Source organism: Arachis ipaensis, chromosome B2 (genome assembly GCF_059453495.1).
Source record: "Arachis ipaensis isolate K30076 ecotype BB chromosome B2, ASM5945349v1, whole genome shotgun sequence".
Lineage (NCBI taxonomy): Eukaryota > Viridiplantae > Streptophyta > Magnoliopsida > Fabales > Fabaceae > Arachis > Arachis ipaensis.
Genome location: NC_142437.1, coordinates 115,424,132 through 115,444,282, shown reverse-complemented (window position 1 = coordinate 115,444,282; position 20,151 = coordinate 115,424,132). Strand labels below are relative to the sequence as shown.

General features: G+C 28.5%; 1 protein-coding gene across 1 annotated transcript; it reads left to right on the top strand.

The window, feature by feature from the left end:
• The first annotated feature begins 15,508 nt into the window (after window positions 1-15,508).
• Window positions 15,509-18,421, top strand: LOC107625910 (cytochrome P450 83B1). The gene is made up of 2 exons (XM_016328642.3): window positions 15,509-16,510; window positions 17,477-18,421. Exons 1-2 carry the CDS (start codon window positions 15,617-15,619, stop codon window positions 18,083-18,085), a joined length of 1,503 nt encoding a protein of 500 aa, XP_016184128.1. The 5' UTR covers window positions 15,509-15,616; the 3' UTR covers window positions 18,086-18,421.
• Window positions 18,422-20,151: the final 1,730 nt, after the last annotated feature.

The window sequence follows — 20,151 nt, the reverse complement described above, 5'->3', positions numbered from 1 at the left end:
CACATTCCTCATCTGCCCAGTTTCGCGCCTTGTCCCCTACCACATTCATGCGTCCATGCTTAAGACCCGGGCTTGCTTACCTTCTTCCCTGCCGGGTTGGCACGTCGGATACACCCCTAGCCTCCGACTCGGTGCGTCCTGAATCCTGCTCCCCCTCATGCCGCGTCCCGTTGTGTTCTTCCCAGCGCCTTGGAGCTGCCGTTCTCGAAGGAACCTGAAGCAAGGGCATGGGATCCTGCCGGGTCATAAATGGGACCGGGTCAGACCCAGCCCGGTTTGGTAGCCCAGCATTAAGCCTAGCCCAGCGTGCTGTATTCCTCCCCCAACAAACATGTTTCCTGATGGTCTTTTGGGCCTTGTAATTCCCAGACCATTAGCATCCTTTATTCCTTCATGTATTTGGCAAGTCAATCCTTCTTCATAATTATTAGAAATCGTTTTCTCTGATCAATATCCTTATTTATTTCATATGATCCATGGGAATCTGTCTTGTCCATTAATGCCACATAATTGTCATTTCTGTCAATCAAATTTGAATTTTTGTGATTCCATTCGTTCAAATCAAGTTTTAAAATTACCATTATGTCCTTATCTTGTTCCTCGTTTCTATGTTCTACCATCATCAGCACCGCCGCCTGATCCCAATCTACCATCCTCCGTTCAGCTCCATGATTCAATATGCAACCCGAACTTCCATGCTGCGTCACTTCTATATTTATCATGTGCCTGTCCCCTGTCTCTTCCTGACTCTTTTGAAAGCATTCCTCCCGATACACCTTTCCACCCACTTCTCTTACAAGAATGTCAAACCCGCTTGTCTCTATTGTAATGTGAATCCATTCGTTAATCAAATCAAAAACACAGTATCAATTAGAACTTTACTGACACTGAATGAGTTACACGATTCCGTTAGTTTATCGCACTCCACCACTTCACCTCATTGATCCCCTATTCTGCAAAAAGTATCATTTGACCATGCATGCAATGGAACTCCATAACACTCCAACCAAACTCTTCTCGACTCACTTTTCTCAGTCTCATCCCATCTCCATACCATATAAAACAACTTTAATAAATCGTTCATTCTAAAAGTGGAAGCTTCTTTAGCACTAAGTACCGTATCGAACGTAATCATTGCTTTATATGCCCCTAACTCTCTTACCTGTGTTACACATGGCCAGTCCCTCAAGATCTTTTCCTGCAGCGACTGAAAATCAATTACCGATTTCGTACCTCCGATAATGCTTCTCTGTAGCCAGACGACATTCTCGCTTGCTATCGGTACTTCTAGCTTCTTAGTCCATCCATTACTAATTGGATCTTTGACAGGTACATGTGACGCCTGCCTCTCCGCTTTCACTTCAGCTGCTCCCACACTCTTTATCTGTGGCTGGCTTCCTCCCACATCGTGTCTGGTGATCACCTTCACTCCTTTACCCTTCGGATTTTGCATCACAGCTCCTCTTCTATATTTGGCTTCACCGACGAACATTCTTTTACCTCTCAACACCAAACCGTTCATTTCTGTAGTAGCCTTCAAAGCCCCTCCCTTTGTAGTGTACCGTATAAAAGCAAACAGATATATCCGGCAATTTTTTTCTTTCGCGACAGATATATGTCGATGATCCTACCTGTCAATTTGAACGTATTAAAAAGTTCTCTTTTTGATATATCCTCTGGCAAATTATCGATGAAAATGGAGAAAGAATCAAGCTCCAATCGTTGATACTCTTCTTTGTTCCAAACCCTAGGATCTTTGCCATGTTGACCTTGTGTACTTGTTCCCCTCCCTGTGTTTCCCCACCTCACATGCTCTCGTTCCCCCTCTCGCTCTCATTCCCTCATTGTTCTTTTTTCATCTTGTTTATCAAGAAGCATTTATTTATAGTAAGTTAGTAACCATGTGGGTGTGACCTGGTGATTTATCGTCTAGTTTGTTAATTAAAAAAAAGTTAACTATTAATTTAGAAATTTGAATCCTCTAAATTTTGAATTTTCACTTTAGAGGAAAAAGTGTCATCTCTCACCTTTGAATAATTTCTCTATCATATTTTCTCTTGGTCCCACCTATGAAATAAATGGTGAGAGATTATACTTTACCCTCTAAAGTGAAATTCAAACTTTAGAGAATTCAAATCCTTAATTTGGTATCGAAAGTTTCAATCGCTAACAAAAAAATTTTAAAAAATATTTTTGACAAAAAATTTACGAATGATTTGAAAATACGACAAAAAAATTAATAAATATTATATTTTTTGTAAGTAACAAAAAACTTTCATATTTAATAAACGACTTATCCAATTAATCTAAATTTGTATGATAATATTTAAATAAATATTTAGAAGATGCACGCAAAATTTTATAATCAAATTTGATTTTTAGATTTTTTTATCTTTTAAAATAATTTGATCATTCACAATAATTTTTTTTTTTAAATTCACTTGATAAAATCTTATCAAATTTTAAAGATAAAAAAATCTTATTTTTCTAATAATAATTACAATAATTTACATTAAAATTTTATCTTTAAAGTCATTATTTAGAATACATATTTAATATCTAATTCTTTTTGTCATATTTTTAAATCTTTTGAGAGCTTATTTATTGTTAACATTTTTTTTGGGTTCTTTTATCAGCGATGTGAATTTTCGGATACCATTTCAGTAGTTTACTCTTAAAAATAACGCCATTAACTATAATAAAACAACCTGGTCAAACAATTTTACCAACCAAGTCCTAATCAAATCAGATACACGTGTTTTTTTTTTTTTTGATGTAGTTGTTATCTTCTTTTTCAATAACAAGGGTCGTCATCTTCAACAACTTTTTCTTTCTCTTCTTCTTGTGCACGCTTTTTCTTTAACAATATCGTCGTTATTATCATCGTCTCTTATTTGATTTCTTCTCCTCTTTTTTTTTTTTACTTCTCATCCTCCTTTATTATCATCATCTTCTTCTTTTCTTATATATGTTCATAAAATTAGAACACAAAAATTTTGATTCACATCACAAAAATTTTAGTATAAACAACACAAATTTTAAAGAATCACATGTCTAAAATATTAACACCCAACTACAAAATACACACAACACTAAAAATTTAGTGTACAACACATAAAATTTGGTACACAACACAAAAATTAAAAAAAATATAAATGTAAAAAATATTGATAACTAACAAACAAAATATATATAATACGAAAATTTTAATATACTGTACAAAAATTTTTGATACACATTATAAAAAAAATTTATGCATAATACAGAAATTTATAAAAGAATATAATTGACTCACCAACTGATAAAATATATTTACAACAAAAGTTTATATACTATGGATAAAAATGTTTATGTTGTGTATACAAATTTTTATGCTATATTAATAAAATTTGTGCTGTGTGCAAAAATTCATCTACTATGTGTAAAAAATTTTGTGTTATATCAATAAATTTTTGTGTTCTCCAATAAAAAATTTTATACTAAAAAAACATGAAAAAGAAAAAATAATAATGTATACGAGCATATCCTTTTTAGAATTTAATTAACATGTGTCCTAAAAATACATATTAAATTATAAATTTAAAAAAATTATTAAAAATATAAAAAGTTAAATTTTAATACATTTATTTTACATTCATTAAATAAAAATATTTAAAATTTTTTACTAATAATAAATTTATTATATATCTTATTAGCACATATTAACTAAATTTTTTTTGTTAGACTTACTACAAAAACACTTATACCTATGACTTCACTGGTTTAAATCTTACCTTAGCCATGGAAAACATCTAGTTCAACCGCCAATATTGTTTGGCTTCTTCGCTATATGCAGGGTTTAAAATGGATTTTTTATTTTAATAAATAAAATAATTATAATAATTATTGAAATAAATAATTTAAAAAATATTTACTAAAATAAATATTTTTTTCATATTTTGTTTATACTGTAAATGATATAATTTTTTATATATCTTGTTTACACTATAAACGATATATTTTATTTTAATAAATAAAATAATTATAATAATTACTGAAATAAATAATTTAAAAAATATTTACCAAAATAAATATTTCTCTCATATTTTGAGTGTAAACGAGATAATTTTTTATGTATCTCGTTTACACTGTAAACGACATATGTATAAAAAATACACATATCTCGTTTACACTGTAAATGAGATACATGAAAAATTATCTCATTTACAATGTAAATAAGATATGAGAAGAGCATTTATTTCGATAAATATTTTTTAAATTATTTATTTTAGTAATTATTATAATTATTTTATTTATTAAAATAAAAAATTCGGTTTATTTAAAATAGACAAGAGAAACAAACGAAATTGTAATATATTTTTACAATTTTATTCTTTATTAAAATCATAACATTACTATACATCCCTACATATGACTATTGTTAGGTATATGAAGATGGTAAGATGACAAAATCTTATATTTGTGTAGTGGTTTTAAGGCACGATTAGATCGCTTTCTTTAGAGAGATATTTGTCCCCACACTTAGTTGCTATAGGGTTGATGACAATACTCTCCCAGGATACAATGAAACCTAAGAATTTCTTAATTAGTAATAGTAAGAAATTCTCAACTCTCTTGAACAAAGAAAATCTCTTAATGGTTGAGTAAATTGTACACTTAGTACTACCAATCTGAAATAGTGGATAAGGACTTATTTATACATATTGCACGTAGCAATTATGATTAGTTACGTATACAAATGGTTGTGTCTTTTCTATTGCCAATAGATACAATGTTTTGAACATACACAACTCTTAAAGAGTTGTATCCCTTTAGCCAATAGACACAATGTTTTGAATATACACAATCCTTAAAGAGTAGTGTCCCTTTAGCTAATAGGCACAATGTTTTGAACATACACAATCCTTAAAAGGTTGTGTCCTTTGAACCAAATGATAATAAACGATTAGTAACCGTTTATTAATATTAATAATATTAATATCAATAATATTAATAATATTAATTAATAAAATTTGTAAATACCTTTCAATTCCCACTATTTACAAAATTTAAATGTCATTCAAGTATATGCATAAAGAATGTGTCACTAAGATTAAACATTCTTTTAGTGTAAATTTTAAAGTTCTAACGAAGTAATATGTGTCTAATCGATTAAACCTATACTCTATATGCTAGTACCAAAAATCACACACATTACTTATACCCTCCAAGTTCAAGAGTTTACAATTTTAAGCACTTATATGGCCTTGTGCTCATCCTGGTTTCATGAATATTTACGAGAATAAAACCTCTAAAATTCTCGATTAGAGCGGCACCACTCTTATATTCATATAGGTGGAATCTTTTGATAGATAATATTATCATTCCATTAAGAGTTTAAACTCATCCTCCTAATTTATTGTAAATAGCACTAAATCCTATACCTTAGTGCTCTAATTGCTAAATAACTTGTTATTACCCATTAAACCTTGAAACTAGTGGTCTACTAGAATAAGGTTGGGTTCCCATCATTTCGCAATAATAGGTTTTAATCCCATTTTAGCAGTAGTTTATTTGATTTTATCCCTTGACAAACCTTTAGTCAAAGGGTCTGCTAAATTTCCTTGAGATCTTACATAAGTAATGGTAATTACACCATCATCTATTAGTTGCCTCACAAATTCATGTCTCAAACTTATATGTCTAGACTTTCCATTATAAATCTTATTATATGCTCGAGACATGGTTGATTCACTATCACAAAAGATTGAAATGGCTGTCGTTTGCTGTGGCCATAGCTTTATATCATATAACAGATTTCTTAACCATTTGCTTCTTTACCTGCGGCTGATAAAGCTACAAACTCAGCCTCCATAGTAGAATGTGTAATACATGTTTATTTCTTTGAGGCCCAACTTATTGCTCCACCACCTATGGTGAAAATCCATCCTGAAGTGGATTTGTTGTCACTAAGATTTGTAATCCAACTTGCGTCGGAATAACCTTCTAAAACTGCGGGATAATCACTATAATGTAATCCCAAGTTTATGGTTTTCTTGAGATAACCAAGAACTCTTGTTATAACTTTCCAATGTTGATTGTTAGGCTTTCCTGTAAACCTTGATAATTTGCACACAGCAAATACTATATCAGGTCTAGTACAATGCATTGCATACATTAAACTTTTTCAATACCTTTTTGATATAATAAGATTGACTTAAAGTAAAGCCAACTTCATTCTTATGCACCTTTATGCCTAATATTGTATCAATTTCATTCGAATCTTTTATCTTGAATTTATAAGTTAGATACTCCTTCGTTATACAAATTCCTTCTAAATTTGTTCTGATGATTAACATATCATCAACATATAAACAAATGATTACTTCATAATCTTTAGTAAAAATTTTTGAGTAAATACATTTATCCGCACTATTATGTGAGAAGCCATTTGATAACACCACTGAATCAAACTTTTCATGCCATTGTTTAGGCGCTTGTTTTAGCCCATATAAAGACTTAATTAATTTGCAAACTTTCTTTTTATTTCCGGGTAGCACATAGCCTTCCGTTGTTCCATATAAATTTCTTCATTAAGATCTCCATTTAAAAAAGTCATTTTAACATCCATTTGATGTATATGAAACTTATGTATGGATGCTAATGCTATAAGAGCCCTAATAGAAGTCATTCTTGTCACATGTGCGTAGGTATCAAAATTGTCTAGATCTTCTTGTTGTCTAAACTCCTTGGCCACTAGCCTTGCTTTAAAGGTTTGTAATGAACCATCAGTGTTATACTTTCTTCTAAATACCCACTTACATCCTATAGGCTTTGATCCTAGAGGAAAATCAACCAAGACCCAAGTATTGTTAGATAATATTGAGTCCATTTCATCATTTATTGCTTCTTTCCAAAAAGCAGAATCCCTTGAAGTCATAGCCTCTTTGAATGTTTGAAGATCACCCTCTATGTTCATAACAATAGGAATCTTGTTTGTTACAGAATTCCTAGTTCCTTCTACCAAAAAGGTGATAGCCTGAGAAGAAATAAAATTTGAATCCAAGTCCATTTCTTTTCTTACTCTCAAGCTCTTCCTTGGTTCAATCAACTCTTTGTCACTTAGACGTTTATTATTTTGATTATTTATTTCTTGTGAAATATTAGTATCATTTTGGGGATACTCTGAATTAGAAGTTGAATCATTGATAAATTTATTTTCAATAAATTCTACTTCTCTTGATTCAACAACTACATTAGACACTAAGTCTAATATTCTATATGCTTTAGAATTTTGAGCATATCCTATAAAAGTGCATTTTATAGCTCTTGTCCCCAATTTGGTTCTCTTTTGATAAGGAACTCGATAAAAGGCTAAACACCCCCACACTTTAAGATAATTTAAATTAAGTTTCCTTCCTTTCCAAATTTCATAAGGAGAAACATTTCTATATCTTGATGGTATCCTCTTATGGATATGACATGATGTCAATAATGCTTCACCCCACAAATTGTAAGCAATTTTGCATTTAGTAACATTGAATTAACCATATCCACTAAGGTATGGTTTTTTCTTTCCGCCAAACTAGTTTTGTTGTGGAGTATATGGAGCGGAAGATTCATGTACAATACTATGTAATTCACAAAAGTGATCAAATTCATTAGAAAAATATTCTTCACCTTGTAATGATTCAAGGATCACTACTTGTAGATCACGAAGTCTACTTACAAGGATTTGTAATTCATGAATTTGATCCATAATATCATTCATAATAAATTCAAAATATTTCATCATAGTAAACTTATCTATTCCTTGTCGTTTAGTATTGTACTTTTCTTCAAAAGATTTCCAAATCTCCAATGGTGATTGAATTAACATATGACCTCGACATACAATAGTATCTGCATCATGTTTCTTCTTCAATTGAACAATCTTTTCTTCCTCTTCCAGTTTGAAACTTCTAGCAGCATTGGCAATTGGTGTAGTCTTTGTGTTAATCACAAATGCAAGATTGAAAACTGAAAGAAGAAACATCATTTTGTCCTTCCAACGGTTGAAGTTTGTTCCATCAAAGCGATCTAACTTGACAAACTCTTGATTCATGACCTTGAACGTGGTGTTTTGATCTTGTGCCATCTTCAAGTAATATATCTCTAAAAATGTTGGGTATATGAAGATGGTAAGATGACAAAATCTTATATTTGTGTAGTGGTTTCAAGGCACGATTAGATCGCTTTCTTTAGAGAGATATTTGTCCCCACACTTAGTTGCTATAGGGTTGATGATAATACTCTCCCAGGATACAATGAAACCTAAGAATTTCTTAATTAGCAATAGTAAGAAATTCTCAACTCTCTTGAACAAAGAAAATCTCTTAATGGTTGAGTAAGTTGTACACTTAGTACTACCAATCTGAAATAGTGGATAAGGACTTATTTATACATATTGCACGTAGCAATTATGATTAGTTACGTATACAAATGATTGTGTCTTTTCTATTGCCAATAGATACAATGTTTTGAACATACACAACTCTTAAAGAGTTGTATCCCTTTAGCCAATAGACACAATGTTTTAAATATACACAATCCTTAAAAAGTAGTGTCTTTTTAGCAAATAGACACGATATTTTAAACATACACAATCTTTAAAAGATTGTGTCTCTTCAACCAAATGATACTAAACGATTAGTAACCGTTTATTAATATTAATAATATTAATATCAATAATATTAATAATATTAATTAATAAAATTTGTAAATATCCTTCAACTATTTATAAATTTATTAATAAGAATAAAAATTAAATTAAAATCCGATAGAAACTCCCCCGCCTCCATTTTGAGAAAAAAAAAAGTGAAAATCACTTTAAAATATTTTATGAAACTTATAAATAAGCTAAAACTTATTTCCCTTTCCTCCTTTTCTAATTTCCATGGTCTATTCTATCTGATTATTTATTTTTATTCGTTTAAATTCTTAAAGACAAATAATTTTATTATATAATATAAGATTTTTTTATGATTTAAAGATTTAGAATTTAATTTTTATTAATCTAAAAAAATTAAGTATATGATAAATTAATTAAAAAAATATTTATACAAAAAATTAATGTAAATCCAAAAAAATTCTTTAAAAAATGGAGTGTGTTAGAGTTTTAGGGATCACCTTAAACGTTACGTTGTCATAGATGCTTTTTCGTTTGTTCGGCGTACATTACATTTAGGGATGGCAACACCACTTGAACCTGTGGGTATCCATTCCGCACCGAAATGGATTTTTAGCAGGACAAATTTTTTGGGAGAGCGAAACGGGACCGGGTTTAGATAATACCCGTCCTACCCGTTCCGATATATATATAATATATAATTTTAATATATAATATGTGTAATATATATAAAATAATTAGTAAAATAATTAATAATATTATATCATATTTAAAATTTTACTTTAATTTATGTTATGTATGTGATGATGGTTATATAAATTTTGAAATTTAATTTTATTTATTAAATTTTAATAATTATAGAAATAGAGCGGATACCCGCAAAAACGAGTTAGAATTCTACTTTTTACTACTCACAAATAAGAGTAGAACAAATTATATATGAATTATTATAGTACGAAACAGAGTTAAGCAAAATAAAAATCCGTCCCTACCCGACCTATCCCTATCCGACCCGTTACCACCCTTAACCAAATTTATTATTAAGGGCAATATCTTGCAACCTTATCATATCCCCTATCTCCAATTATTATTGGTCCGTGAATTGGAAGATGATATGGTAATTGTTTATGAAAATATTTTATTATCGTATTTGTTTAAAGTTTTAAAATTTAATTGTCCGGAATAATTTATTTCAAAGAATTTATTGCCAAAATTTAAAATTTTTATGCTCATCTTAAAAGGTGAGTATTTAATATCCCATGTTAAGAAAATAAAATTTTTATTCCCATCTCAAAAAGTGAGTATTTAATGTCTCTAGTTATTTTATTTTTTTATCATAGAGTTCTTCCTTTTATTGGTATTGGAATATTTTGAAAATAAAAAATTTATTTCGGATATAATATTTCGAAAAATATAATTTTTTGAAATATATTTTTCACCTTGAAACACATACCAATTAAAAAGTTAAATACATATTTCAAATTTAAGAGATTCAAATTCAAAATGCAAAAAGTTAGGGATAATATTTTTTTATTAATATTAGCTAATATTTTAGATTAATATTTTGTTTTAATACTATTATAATTTAAAATTCAAAATTTAAAATTTAGTATAAAAATATTTTTGATAGCCAAGTATTAATAAAAAACAATAAAATTTATTGGTTATATCACATTACTTAATTCAAAATTAACCCAACACAGAATAATTGAGGCCTCAAAAGAGATACTAAACCAAAAAAAGTTGCTTACAGAAAAACATTTTTATTTAATTTACTCATTTCTCAAAGGTAAGCGAGGGCGAAGATGGTTAAGGAAGCAGTTGAGACATTCGAGAAAATGGAACAATATGGGTTATAATCGGTATTTCAATATTTTAAAGATTTAAACATAAATTGATCAATTGATTCACCAAAATATTCAGAAACCATTGTAACACTCACCCTCTCTGCATTTTAACAAAAGATAAATTAGGCTATCAGACGGAAAAAAAAATCTGAAAAAGATAAACCATTTAGGTTGTGTATGTCTGTTCTAATAATGCATGTAAGGGGGGACCAAAATGCAAGGTACTTGTCTATGACTCTGCATGTGTCCTACCACTTTCCATTTTTTTTCCTTCAAGGTTTATAGTATAGGTGGTGTTTTTTTTTAAGGAAAAAAAAAAATCAAAAGTTAGATATTAAAAATTTAAAACTCAAACTAAATATGGAATTATACACAACAAATAGGCTGCGTTTATTTACAGAGATATGACACTGAGACAGAAACACAGTGACACAAAATCGTATTTGACAGAAGAGATATGGACAGAGACAATGTGTCCAAAGACACTGAATTAGTATATTTTGTATCCATCTTGACAGAAAAGATACAGAGACACTAACAAGGGACACAACTTTTTTTTTTCATTATTATTGTTAATTTTTTATAATTATATTTTTTTATTATATTTTTCATCTCAAATTTTTTAAATGAAAAAAAATGAGATTAAATTAGATTTTCATAATTTATTCTAGATTATCACCAAATAAGATACAAAAACACAAAATTTTGTGTCTATGTCATTATCTTGTGTTCTTAAAAACAAACGAAACTATACAAACATACACTACTTAAAACCATTATCATCAAAATCGGATTAAACCAGTCAATTTAACCGAAAAATTAGTGATGATTTAGTAGTTTATTCAGTTCAATTTGCTAGCAAAATCGTACCTGCATTTACCAATCAATGACAATGATAATCAAGCCCATTAAAAATTAGGCAGGTGCATCAGCGCCCAACTGAAACATAGAAAAAAGTTTTCACCAATACTCTGGCGGTAGAGATTTTGAATTCAATTCCAAAATGTACTTGGCATTTGGCAAGTTTTGAACCTTCAAGCTTGAGATTGGGAAGCTTATTAGCCGCTTGCTTTTGTACACCAAATTTTCTTTTATTAAGTGTTTTCTTAATATTTATTTTGAAGGTTCTAAGTGAGTTGAAAAGGGAGAAGGAGTTGAATCAAGGAACTGTTTTGAGTGTTTAATAAAATAGATTGTCCAGTGTAAATTTTATGAAATTATTTTTATTTTTATTTCGTTTTGCAATAGCAGAATAGTTTGAAATTGAAAACTGCAGAGATGAGAGATATAGAAGATTAATATCAGGATATATCTTGATTCAGCTACAAAATATAATATGATTTATGTCTAATTTTTACTACAATAATGATAAAATTTTTATTATAATTAAAATTGATTATATTATAAATATTAATTCTAAGAAATTTATACTCTTCTAACATATTTAAGCTAATTAACCAAAATTTAAGTAACCTTCGATGCTAACCCAATTTAAATAAGAGAAATGAAGTGCACTCTAATATCAATATATTTTTAAAAATAAATATTCAAATAAAAGAATAAATGTCTTTTGTGTGATCAATTCTTTTTATCTTTTATATCTCTCAATATAAGCTCAATTTTTGACAATTAAAAAATATGAACACATTCAAAAACAAAAAAATAAAGTTGTGTATACGATCTAAATTTTGCTCAAATTTTTTTTTCCTTAAATGAATCTTTTATATATAGAACTTCATCCCTCTTCTTCAATGTTAAAATATTTTTTTTATTAAACTAGCCGTATACTATTTAATTTATATTTGTAACTATTGTCATTGAAAAAAATCTTTCTATCTTTAAGAGGGATTAAACATAATAATTATTCATATAGAATTGTTATCATATAAAAATAATAGATAACGTTTTTTAAATAATTTAATTAATATATTTAACTAAATAATTATCTAATTATTTTTAATTATTATTTTTATATTAAAATATTTGTATGTGAACAGTAATCTTAAATATAATAAGAATAAGATAAGATTCCCCCGTCCACTTCATGTAAGAATTAAGATCCATGTGGAGTGAATCAAATTATTTTTGGGGACAGGATTTCGACCGATGGAGTCCCACAGTCACGACTTTAGCTTGGGATTGATTTGTACTATTAAACAAAGGGGAAAAAATTTCTTATCTAATATCACTAAAAAAAAATCATTTTCAGTTACAAAAGAAATATCTAATAATATAATAATAATTATATATTTTATTTAATTTAAATTTTGTGATAATTATATATTTATCATTATTATTTATAATAATAATTATGTATTTTTTATAATTATTAAAATAGTTTTATCAATAATTATATAATTACTGCTAAAATTTTTTAACGATAAAACTTAAGATAATAATATTTAATTATTAATAAATATTTTAATAATTTTTTATTACCATAAAATATAAAAAAAAATAACCATTCGAAGTAATGTTTTTAGTAATGTATGTGCTCGTGGATATAATATATTGTGGAGGTAAGATTATATATAGTACAAATAAGGTTTTCTTTTTTAAATATGTACTTCCTTAGGAATAATCTACCAAATATTGTGGTTGTGTTTTTTTTTTTCGTGTTTGAATTAAATAATTAATCAATATAATCTTTTTGGTCGCTAACATAAATTGTGCAATCCTTCTTTATTTATTTTTTTAAGAACTTTTTTTCTTATTCTTAACAATTATTTTTTACATATAGTGATTTACACATACAAATCATTTATATTCTTCTTTTTGTTTTTTCTCCTCCTCCTGACACTTCATCTTCTTCTTCTTTTTTTCTTTTTTTTTTTCGTTATTTTTCTCTTTCGTTATCGTCATCACCAACACCACTACCACCTCCTCCTCTCCCTCCTCCTCCTTTTCTCGTTGGACTTTTTTCTCCTTCTTCCTTTTCCTCCTTCTCCTCCACTATCTTCATCATCATCGTTATAGCATCATTGTCTTCTTCTTATAGGTATCGTCGTTATCGTTATTGTCGTTATTGTTATCGTTATCGTAGAAATTTTGCCATATTGATAATGTTGCCTGATCCAAAATTTTTGTCATAAAATTTTCTCAATTTGTGTAGTTGCGATAAATTTCAGAGTAAAACTAAGATATTTAGGTGTATTATTTAAGAATTTTTGATGGATTTATACTGATAAATTCTACATAATGCAAAACTCTTCCTCTTCATCATCTTCATTTTCTGCTACTTCTTCTTTTTTTAATCATCATCACCATCTTTTTCTTCTTTTTTCTTATTCATCTTTTCTTTCTTGTTTTACCCTATCAAATTTCTTCTTATTTTACTCTCTTTACAAGAATAAAAACAAAGAAAAATCAAACAAAAAAGAAGAAGAAACACATAATGCTGCAAAATTACTTGAAAGAAGATGAACTTACATTCATTCAACTAAAAGAAAGAAAGAAATAAGAAAAATGTAGCATTAGAAAAAATATTTTTGTGTAATTGCAGCAAATTTCGGGGTAAAACTAAGACATTTAGGTGTATTGTTTAAGAATTTTTGGTGGATTTATACTGATAAATTCTACATAATTTAAAACTCTTTCTCTTTCTCCTCCTCATCTTCTGCTGCTTCTTATTTTTTTTATCATCATCATCACCGTCTTCTTTTTTTTCTTTCTTATTCATCTTTTATTTCTTGTTTTACCTTCTCAAGTTTCTTTTTCTTTTATTCTTTCTTACCAAGAATAAAAACAAAAAAATCAAACAAAGAAGAAGAAGAAACACATAATGCTGCAAAATTACTTGAAAGAGGATGAATCTACATTCATTCAACTATAAGAAAAAAAGAAATAAGAAAAAAAAGAAGAAAAAATGCAGCATTAGAGAAATTTTTTTTGTCTAGTTGCAGCAAATTTAGGGGTAAAATTAAGATATTTAGGTGTATTATTTAAGAATTTTTAGTGAATTTGTACTGATAAATTCTGCATAATTCAAAGCTCTTTCTCTTTCTTCTTCTCATCTTCTGCTACTTTTTATTCATCTTTTCTTTCTTGTTTTACATTCTAAAAAAAATATATAGTATTACAAAATCAATAGAAAGAAGAGGAGGAAAAAAGTGCAGCAACATCAGTAGTAATAAAAAAAGACGAAGAAGATGAAACACGCAAAAAAAAAAAGAATGTAAAGAAAAAGGAGGAAAAACGTACAGAAAAAGAAAAAAAAGGAGAAGAAAAAACACAGAATACAAACATTGAAAAAAAACATCGTGATTTCATACACACGTTATAAAAATGAGTTTTGTTAAATTATAATTAACTTGTATAAATTTGTATGTCAAAAAGACTTGTATGTATATCTACTCTCTTTAAAATTAATGTACCAACTTACTATTTAAAATTGAATGCTGAGAAGGCACGCGCCACGCATTTCTATCTTTGTAATTATCTTTGTAATGATAATACCTAGCTTGTCTTTTCTTTTTTGGTGTAAATTAAATAACTAGTTTGTTTTGATGCAGTTAAATACGCAACCAAGTTTACATTTTTAAAACTACGTATACTAGATTTTTCTTCTTCTACTTTTTTTTTTTAATTTTACTAGTAAGGTTTCCTCTATATTTTGTGATTAATTTACCTTACATAAAAAGGATTTTGTTAAGAATACTTGTTAAGTTACTTATAATAAATTTTTATTAAATAAGTTAAACGTATTGAAAAACCATTAAAATTTTTAATTTTTTCTTTTCCATAAAATCCTCTTATGTTAGTAATTTAATATATTTGATATTCCTATATTTCAGTATAATAATTATGAAGTATTTTTTGTTTTTTCTCTTCATGAAATGTTAAAGCAATAAAAACAATACTATATATGTGACTAATAAAATTTATTATTTTTAGTCAATATTTTAAATTTAAAATATTAAATTTTAAATTCTAATCTTAATAGTATAAAAATAAAATTAATGTAAAAATAAAATATTAGTCTAAATAAGAAGCAAACAAAACTTATGAATGATATGTACGAAAGATCAGTTCTATAAATATGAGTGTTTGTGTTCTAATATTCTAACCCTAAGATAATACTCTTCCTCATCGTCACTCTTTGAGGCCAGTCATCACATACAACATGGTGTCACCACTTGTCCTAATTCTATGCCTTATTACTCTTCCCTTATTCATGTTCTTCTTCTTCCAAAAACAAACAACACTCAAGAACAAAGCTTTTCCACCAGGTCCTAGAGGCCTTCCAATAATTGGAAATCTTCACCAATTAGATGATTCTTCCCTTTATCTTCAACTATTTGAACTCTCAAAGAAATATGGCCCTATATTCTCCCTTCAATTAGGTCTAAGGAAAGCAATTGTTATTTCATCCCCTGAGTTGGCCAAAGAAGCATTGAAAAATCATGACCGTGAATTTGCCGGAAGACCAAACTTAATTGGTCAGCAAAAATTAACCTACAACGGGTTAGAGATGATTTTTTCTCCATACAATGAATTTTGGAGAGAAATTAGAAAAGTATGTGTAACCCATGTTCTTAGCTCTAGGCGTGTATCAAGCTTTTCTTCAATAAGAAAATTTGAGGTCGAGCAATGGATCAAGAAAATATCAAGCCATGCATCATCAAAAAAGGTGACAAATTTGAATGAAATGATAATTTCTCTAACAAGCACTATTATTTGTAGGATTGCCTTTGGTAAAAGGTATGAAGATGAAGGAGTTGAAAAGAGTAGGTTCCATGATTTGCTCAATGAATGTCAAGCAATGATGGCTAGCTTCTTTGTTTCGGATTATATTCCTTTCTTGGGTTGGATTGATCGACTCAATGGAATGCATGCCCGTCTTGATAAAATTTTCAAGGAGTTGGATAAGTTTTATCAAGAAGTGATTGATGAACACATGGATCCTAACAGAGACACTTCAAATGGAGAGGATATTATTGATGTCTTGCTTCAATTGAAGAAACACCGTTCATTATCCTTTGACCTCACTATTGATCACATCAAAGCACTGTTTGTGGTTTGTACTCTTTTCTTTTGAATTATTATCCTGTTCGTACTTTTATTTTGTATTTATATATTCATGAGTTTCATTATCAATTTAAATTATTTGACAAAAACATAATAAACTTTTGGAAGTAATAAATATATAAAAAACCTATCCAAAAAAATTAATATATAAAAAAGTAACAAAATAATCAGGGGTGAAACTTAGTTCAGACAACAGGGACCATGACTCTCCTAGTTTAAAATTTTTATAAAAGAGTTAGTAGTATTAATATAAAAAAATAAATGTAGTTCAACTGCTTTAAGTTTTATATTTTTATTTTACGCTCCTAGCATCAACTCTCATTTTTTGTATTTATTCAATCATTTTTAATTTTATATATTAACCTTTTAGATTTAGACTTCAATGGACTTTCATAAATTAAAAGACTTATTAGCTTATTCATACAAATTAAATTAAAATCTTATTCTCATTATTATTTATTATTCTCATTATCAACTAGATTTTATAATTTTAATTGGAATTAGTTGGAGTAAAATTAATTATTTTAAGAGTAAAGTACTAAATTGGTCCCCTATATTTGGGCGTAATTCTATTTTGGTCTTTAAGGTTTAAAGTGTCCTATTTGAATCCAAGGAAGTTTCATTTAATTTCAATTTAGTCCCACTGGAAGACAAAGATAAATAATTAACGAAATGTCCTACATGACAGCAGTATAAGAACAAGGTCAATAATCTAGAGAATAAGTACAAGCTCCAGAGGCACAAAATCAACCGTGAATGCATCAATACATTTATTTATCATTTTTCCTATGATTAAAATGAAATATTTTCTATAAAACTAAAAAAAATGTTAAGTACAAGTAAGATTTTTTGTATATATAAGGCGTCTCTTTTTTGTTTTTTTGGTGACTTATAAGGCGTCTCTTTAATGTTTCAAAAATTCTTTTAGCTAATTTTATTTAGTTTTCTTTTATAGGACACACTTGTAGCAGCAACAGATACAACTGCAGCTACAACAGTTTGGGCTATGACAGCACTAATAAAAAATCCAAGAGTAATGAAGAAAGTTCAAGAAGAAGTTAGAAATTTTGGGGGTCAAAAAGATTTCTTAGAAGAAGAAGATATTCAAAAGTGTAGCTATTTTAAGGCAGTAATGAAAGAAACTTTAAGATTGCACTTACCAACACCACTACTTGTACCAAGAGAGACAAACAAAACTTGCATTATAAATGGGTACGAAATTCCAAGCAAGACTATAGTGTATGTGAATGCTTGGGCTATTCATAGAGATCCTGAAGCTTGGAAAGACCCATATGAATTTTATCCTGAGAGATTCTTAGGTAGTGATATAGATTTTCTTGGACAACATTTTGAGTTGATTCCATTTGGTGCTGGTCGAAGAATTTGCCCGGGTATGCATATGGGACTTGCTTCACTTGATCTTATTCTTGCTAATCTTCTTTACTCTTTTGATTGGGAACTTCCAGAAGGAATGAAAAAAGAAGATATTGATACTCAAATGTTGCCGGGAATAACACAACATAAGAAGAATCCTCTTTATCTTATTGCAAAAAATAAGAGTTAGTATACACTACAATAAATTTGGGAGATAGCGGCGGATATTCTGTAGTGGTTAAAAGAAACCGCTGCAAAAAAAAAAAGATCGTATCATATGATGAGTAATTTTAGGCAATATTTATTTATATATATGTGTATGTATAGCCCATCGTGTAACTTAGTTCAAGTTTGTTGTATCTTTTATTTAATTTTCTTATGAAAGTGTAAGACTATGGTTAAATAATATGTATGTCATATAAATTTGCTTGTAATTATAGGATCAATGTAAGATGTATTAATAGATGTATGTGAATAAGTTCTTAATGAAAAATGGTTATGCATTATATATGGGGATTTGGAAAAAGTCCTGGCTTGTCTATCAAAGATAATGAGAAAAACGGAAACCACTTGTATTTTTAAGGAGGAAGAGGATTTATTTATATTATTTACTAATTAGTCTGAGAAATTTTGAGAAAAACCACAGTGGTAAGTCTCAAACTCTCAACATGCTATCAACTTGATCCGGAACATAATCTAGCTTCTTTAATTTATTTTCTTTTTCCCTTTTTGGGTAAATATTTATAACTTTCATGTTTGGGGTGGTTCTCCTTCACACATAATTCCATCTTTCATTGCCACAAAATTTAGCATCATTATATTGACATCAATAATTAATTGTAAAAATTTAATTATTTCAGAAGAATATTTTTTATGATCACTAAACTACTACCAAAAAAGATGTTCAAATATACTTTTTATAGTTATTAATTATTAATAAAAATGTTTAACAATCTTGACAGTCAATGGTTATATTTAATATAATTATTTTTGGCAACCATCTAATTGTTAACAAATTATTGATAGCATTTTTATTAACATTTAGTTATTTTTTACCATAAAAAATAATATTTGTGCATCAGTGCATCAACATCACATCAAGGGACCAAAATTGCATGTGTGCACGTAAATAAATTATATGTGGTCCCATCCTCTTATAAATATAAAATGTATATGGGTGGTCTCAATCTAGTGCTTTCAGAGAATCTATTTTATTAGATACAAATGAAACTATGGAAAACATTTTTATAATTATGCTAAGAGAAATTTTTTACATACAAGTGTTTTCCATACAAGTCATACAAGTTATTTATATTTTTTTCTTTTTTTTTTTTATGCCTCTTTTTCTTCGTTTTTGAAGTGTTTCATCTTCATCGTCGTGTTTCTCCTCGTTCTTCTTTTGATTTTGCAACATTATGTATTTTTTTATTCTTTGTTTATTTTTTCCTCCTAAAAAGAATTATGAGAATATGAAATAAGAAAATAAAGAAGAAGAAGCAATAGAAGATGAGGAGGAGAAAGAGGAAGAGTTCTGAATTATGTATAAGGTGTACTTCAACGAATTTTAGGTGTATTTTTTAAATTCTTTGGGTGTATTTTTGTAATCCTTTGGATGTATTTCTATAATCTTTTGGGTGTATTTCTATAATCGTTTGGGTGAATTTCTGTAATTGTTTGGGTGTATTTCTGTAACCGTTTGGATGTATTTCTGTAATCGTTTGGGTGTATTTCTGAAGTCAAAACGATTTCAAAGCTTGATTTCAGAAACCATGAAAATCGAAAAAAAACGAAACAAGAATACCAGTGATAAACGCAGATAAAACAATGAATGAAAAGGCAAAGAGAGAACGCACGAAGGAAATCAAATTTGGCAAGAAACTCGTTTTCATGGAGGAAGAAGAAGAAGAGTAGGAGAAGAAGAAGGAGAAGAAGGAAGAGGAGGAGGAGAAGGAGGAACGCGAAGCACGCCATAGAAATCGTATATAGGTCAGCGTACTTTTTGTTAAGTTTCTCCTATCTTGTATGACTTGTAAACCAAATAACTTGTATGTGTAGCACTCCTCTTATGCTAATAAGTGTTTTAAGAGTACTAGTTAGAGTATTTAATATATAAAATTTACCAAGATACTAATTAATTATAATTTTTTTTATGTAATATATATGAATATGTTTAGTTTCCCCGTCCACTTCATGTCTTCATCCCTGTCGAGTGGATCCAATTATTTTTAGACACAGGATGGACCGATGGAGTCCCAC

Excerpts from the sequence above, each read along its gene's own strand:
- LOC107625910 (XM_016328642.3), top strand. The coding sequence starts at position 15,617 with ATGGTGTCACCACTTGTCCTAATTCTATGCCTTATTACTCTTCCCTTA. Across the intron at positions 16,511-17,476 it reads ACATCAAAGCACTGTTTGTG|GACACACTTGTAGCAGCAAC; the intron begins GTTTGTACTCTT and ends TTTCTTTTATAG.